At 43.3% G+C, this 5624-nt stretch overlaps 1 protein-coding gene across 2 annotated transcripts in view; it reads right to left on the bottom strand.

Annotated features, from left to right (window-relative positions):
• ARK2C (arkadia (RNF111) C-terminal like ring finger ubiquitin ligase 2C) overlaps window positions 1-5624 on the bottom strand; it is a 124071-nt gene that overhangs the window by 22111 nt on the left and 96336 nt on the right. For both annotated transcript variants that reach the window (XM_006144418.2, XM_006144417.2), the window contains exon 2: window positions 1110-1425. In XM_006144418.2, coding sequence (XP_006144480.1) covers window positions 1110-1425 — 316 coding nt within the window. The remainder of the gene's footprint in view (window positions 1-1109; window positions 1426-5624) is intronic.

The following is a 5624-nucleotide window of genomic DNA, read 5'->3' as shown; positions in this document are numbered from 1 at the left end:
AAAACTATATTATTGGTGTTGGGACCAACAAGTGATGTGATTAAGGGCGTTGAACTCCCACATGACCGACCATGGTTTGAGTCCCGGACCTGGTGGCTTGCTTTCTTACTTTCTCTCTCTCTCTCTCTGTCCCTCTCTGGCCAAGTTAAAATAAACAAGTAAATAAATAAAGTTAAATAAAATAATTCTTTAAAAAATTATATTATTGGTATTTACAAATAAGTAATTTGTTATTATTTTTAAACAAATTGATTTTTTAAAATTTTTTCTGTCTTAATTCCTTATACAGTAAACATTAGCAGTCCTAACCCACATAAACAGACACTCTTCGTAGTTATCATTAAGTTTTAAGAATGTCAGAAAAGTCCTGATGCCGAAGTTTGAGAACTACTCATGTAGTCCGACTTTCTCTCAGCTGATGCTCAGTAAGATGGAGGGACTTGCCCGGCTCCCACAGCCACTTCACGCCCAGTCACTGAGCGTTGTCTGACTTTACTCTCCACTCATTTCATGGACCCTCCAGCTATACTGTGGTTCTCTGAGGGCTGGACAGGATCCAGCCACCTCTTACAGGGTTCTTAGGTGTTAAAACCAGGTAGTCAGGAAGCTTGAGGGGGCCTGAGGGATCCGCTAGTCAAATCTGCTCCCTCTTCTACCATGCCAAAGTGCCCAGTGAGCATCCATGGACCACTGGTCACCCAGCCCCGACGCTGTGCCTGGGCACTAGGCAGGGGAAACCCACAAGCTACTGAGTTGTTTTTTGTTTGTTTTTTGTTTTCACATGTGCCTGGCGTGAGTTTAAGCCACCGGGTCCAGGGCTCGAACTACAGTCCACTCCATGGGAGTCCAGCGACATAGTCATTACTCCAACTGCTGGTCCCCCTCAAGCTTCTGAAGGAGCCTGTGTGGAGTTCAGGTAGTCCTCACTGCCTGAGACAAATGCCTCTAACTGAAGCCAAAGCTACCTCCTGGAGAGATCTGTTAGGTGACTGCTGCCATGCTTGGCCTTGCACAATAAACGTCAGGGGCCCAGCCCATGCCCCGCCCCATACACCACCCCTTCCTGGTCCCACCCTTTCCCATGCCCTAGCAGGTTCCGCAGCACCCACCTGGGGTGAGAGACCAGCCTGCGGTGCTGGGCTTCCAGGAGCTGTTGCTGCAGGAGGTATTGCTGGTGCAGGGCCTGAGGTAGGAAGGAGGGACCTGTGACGTCCTGGAACTGCAGGGTGGGCAGCGGGGTCAGCGACTGGTGCAGGGCGCCGCTGTGCTGGTGGGCCGGGGCCATGTGGGCGCTGAGGCCCGGCTGCGACTGCACGGGGTGGGCCAGCGGGAAGTCGGGGGCGAGCTGCTGCGGCTGCGGGGGGCCCAGGTGGAAGTGGCGGCAGGAGGTAGCGTGAGGATGCTGAGACCTTTGAAAGGGGGCACCTGCGGAGGCAAGGGTGGAGAGGTCTCCATGAGGGCCATCCCTGGGCTCCCACACTGTGCTGGTCCCCACCCGTGGCACAGCCAGCAGCTGTCAAACCCAAGCTCTCCAGTCCAGCACAGCAAGTTCATCACTCTTGCATCCCTCTGGTCTTTTTAAACGCTGCCAAGCAAAGCCTCTGGGTGTGTGTGTGTGTGTGTGTGTGTGTGTTAGAGGGGACAAGACTGTGTTCTTTAATGGCTATATATGATTTTTTAAAATAATTACACTTTGAAGTATAATTAACACATATGTTAAAGGAGTTATAATGTCCCTAAAGGCAATTTGACTTTCTCGAATGAAACTCCTTTTTACCCTTAGCCTGTTTACCCTAACTCTTTAGCTAGATGTTACCCATAGAAAATGTAGTCCAGCCTGCCCAAGCTCCGAACTTCACTAAAGACTTGGCTAGCCAGGACCCAACCCATATGGAGCCTGAACTTCCATAGAAAAATCAACCAGAAGTTTTCTGTGCAGCTTTAAGGGAAAAAAGCACACACAATAAATTTTAAATAATAATTAATTTATTATAACAATTTATTTTAAAAGCATACATATCCCAGCATAAGCTGGGCTCAGGCTATGTTAATTTAGGCTCCATTACTTTTCTAAATAAAATTGAGCTTGATGACAAGGAAGCCTTACAAATTCTCCATGAGCAAAACTCCAAACCCAGGAGAGCTCTCTACTAGGCAAGGACATAGACCCAACATGAAGAGGATTTGCAGAGAACTTCCTGCTACACACAGCAGAATCGCCATGTCTGCTCCTTCTGAGCTCCACCGAAACCACCGAAACGAGAGCAAAGGCATACGGAGGAGATCAATCGACAAGGACAAAGTGAGTGGGAGAGGTGGTATCAGCAGGCGACAGATGTCAACAGATTTTTGGAAGATGGAAAGCAGATAGAGGAATTAGCAGAGCTGAGAAACCGGAAACCCAGTGCTACCAAAGGGGCAGTCAACTGAAAGTGGACAAATCTTGTGCACAGTGCTGGAAAAGTCAGGAACGGAGGCAGGGGCTGCTTTGGAAGGCAGGAGAGAGGGTATGCTGAGAACAGGAGAGTGATGTTAAGCCTCTGTGAGAAGCAATGCCCAGGGCTCCTCCTCTTTCCTGTAGGGCAGTATCTTCCCTCAGAAAAGCTCTAATTCAAGAAGTCAGGGGTGTCACTAGTGCCATGCCAACAAGGATTAAGTGAAAGTCTACTTACGGAACTTGGAATCCCCTGCCCTCTTCTGCCATTGATTTAAAAAATGCTGTCACCCAGGTGTGTACCCCTTCCCCGCATCTTCCCCAGCCCCAGGGTAGAAGCTGGGGGATGCTTCTCTGAAGAAAACAATTGATCCCAGAAAGAGCTTTTACAGGTACTTCTATTTGGGAGTAACTCAATAAAATGGTTGGGTATCCAACCTGCTATTCTATAATTAAGCCCCTTAGTTTAAAAATCTGTTCACATGTGCACATACACACACACACACACACACACACACAGCTTCTGGACAGCTTTAGTGACCTGCTCTTTGATGTGAACAGACAACCAAAGGTGACCAGACTCCTGATTACAAAGTGAAAAAAGAGAACATGAATTTTCAAAAAGAAAAAGAAAAGGAACTCAGATGGACAGAGATGCTATAAAAATAAATAAATAAATAAATAAATAAATAACAGGAAAAAAGAAAAAAATTCAAAATACTGTAATTAATATCCTCAAAGAAATAAGATGTTGGATTCATGAAACAACAGGAAACTCTTTTTAAAATGAGCGATGGGAAAATAAGAAAGAGAGATCTTGGCCAGTTCTGTAGCATCATGGATAAGGGAGCCAGATCCCACATGATTGACTATGGTTCAAGTCCCAGCCCCAGAGGTTTTGAAAGCATGCCTGGCATATGTGTATGCATGCCCAAAATACTAACAGGATGGAAAAATGAAGAAGGGATTTAGGGGGTGCTTTCTCTGTTTCTGCCCCATTAGGGGGTGCTTTCTCTGTTTCTCTCTCTCTCTCTCTCTCTCTTTAAGTGTATGTGCACTCTGGTGGTTAAAAAAAAAAAAAGTGAATTCTTTGCAAGTGACCTTCCTTCCTAAAAATAAAAATAAAAACAAAGAAAGCAAGCTCTTGAAAATTAAGGATATGTAAAGTAAAATCTCAAATTCAACAGCAAAGTTGCAAACTAAAGCTGGGGATATTTCCCAAAAAGCAGAATGAGAAGACAAAGAATAGGACACAAAGATGCAAAATTGAACATTCAACATATCAACATTTCACTAAGACAGAAAAAAAAAAAGAAAAAAAACAGAAAATGATGGAGAATTATTAAAACACTATAAAAAATATTTCACTGAATATAAGGTCTGTGTTTCTAGATCAAAAAGGCCTTCTGGGGGCCAAAAAGTGGTGTGGTGGTTAAGACAACTGGATTCCCATTGGCCAACTGCAGTTTGAGTCCTGGACCTGGAAAATCATATGCATGTGTGTTTGTGTGCCCCAAATTCTGAGAAGAAAATAGAGGAGAAGGGATTGCAGCAAGGGGGGTGCAATCCCTTGGGAGTGACTTCCCACTTTTCTTCTCTCTGTCTCTCTCCTCTGGCATAAGCCTCATGGCAAAAACCTAAAAAGAGAGAGAGAAGGAAAGAAAAGGCTCTCTCAGGGCCCTGAAAACAAACAAACAAACAAACAAACAGATAAGTAGATGGGAGAAAGAACCCCACTCCACCACCACCAAAGCATCTCACTGTAAAATGTCCAAGCGACAGAGACAAAGAGATGATTCTAACACCTTCCAAGAAGAAGCAAACAGGTCCCATGCAAAGGGCCAGGAATTGGACCACAGGAGATTTTTATTTTTTTTTACTTTTTATTCCAGATGAGATTTTTTTCAAGAGTGACACTGGACACTTGAAAATAATAGAGCAACTGCCTTCAAGGCACTATGGGAAAAAAATGATTTTCAATCTAGAATTCTATGCTCAGCCAAACCATTAATCAAGTGTGAGACTATAATCAGGCCATTTTCAAACATGCAGGGTCTCAAAAAATGAACCTTCTCAGCACTTTTTCTTAAAGAGGTATGGTACAAACCAAGAAAGAGGAGCATGAAAAGGGGGCTGCACCCAAAAGAGGTAGGGGGATCCGCAAGCACAGAAGTTATGCAGGGCTCCAGCTGCCATTCCATGGGAAAACAGGAGCATAGGACCTCCACGAAGGTATATGAAGGCAAAGGGGAATGGAAATTATGAGATTACAGGTAGATTTGGTCACAGGCAAATACTATTTGAAAAAAATATATAATTTGACAGAAAATTTAATAAGAATTTGTAAAAAAAAATGTCAATAGAAACAAGGCAATCCCCCAAAATGAAGCAATTATTATGGCCAGGGAAATGAAAAATTGTGCAAGAAAGTGCAATGATTATGCACCACTTGGCTCTGCAGTAAATAATATATATTAACAATAATAAGCTATAGTAGAACAGAGATGGATTTTTTTCCCATAACTTGAAGAACATAGTCAATGTCAAAAAGTGAAAAATTAACAAAAAGCAGTCTAGTAGTTTATTTTGAAATTTACTTAGTAACATATATTTCAGGAAGTAAATGCCTGAAGAAGGGTTGAAGTGCTGAGCTTGAAGGAGTTTGGCTGTGGCAGGGAGGGCAGGAGGCAGGCAATAGCTATTTTACTAAATATGCCCTAGAATGGCCTATTCACCTTTGTAAATGATGTGCATGTCATTAATAAACAATTTTAAAATCTTTTTAAAATAAATATTTGCCAAAAAATGAAAACAAAAGAATTTGTGAGCCCAGACAAACCAAAAAAGTGATCTTTTGGGTTGTCAAAAGAGTCATGACTGGTGGTGTAGTGGTTAAGACACTGGACTCCCATATGGTTGACTGTGGTTTGAGTCCTGGACCCGTTAACTTGAAACTCAAGCTGAGCACATGTGCGTGCATGTCTAAAATCCTAAGAGGAGAATGGGAGAGAAGGGATTGGGGCTTGGCCATCCCCTCTGGGGGTTGATTTCTCATCTTCTGTCTCTCTGTCTCTCTGGTGAGTGCACGCACCTTGTAGCAAAAATATGTCTCAAAAAGAAAGAAAGAAAGAAAGAAAGAAAGAAAGAAAGAAAGAAAGAAAGAAAGAAAGAAAGAAAGAAAGAAAGAGAA

Source organism: Tupaia chinensis, unplaced genomic scaffold (assembly GCF_000334495.1).
Source record: "Tupaia chinensis unplaced genomic scaffold, TupChi_1.0 Scaffold000119_2, whole genome shotgun sequence".
NCBI lineage: Eukaryota > Metazoa > Chordata > Mammalia > Scandentia > Tupaiidae > Tupaia > Tupaia belangeri.
The sequence above is the reverse complement of the archived record's forward strand: the minus strand, read 5'-3'. Positions and strand labels throughout refer to the sequence as shown.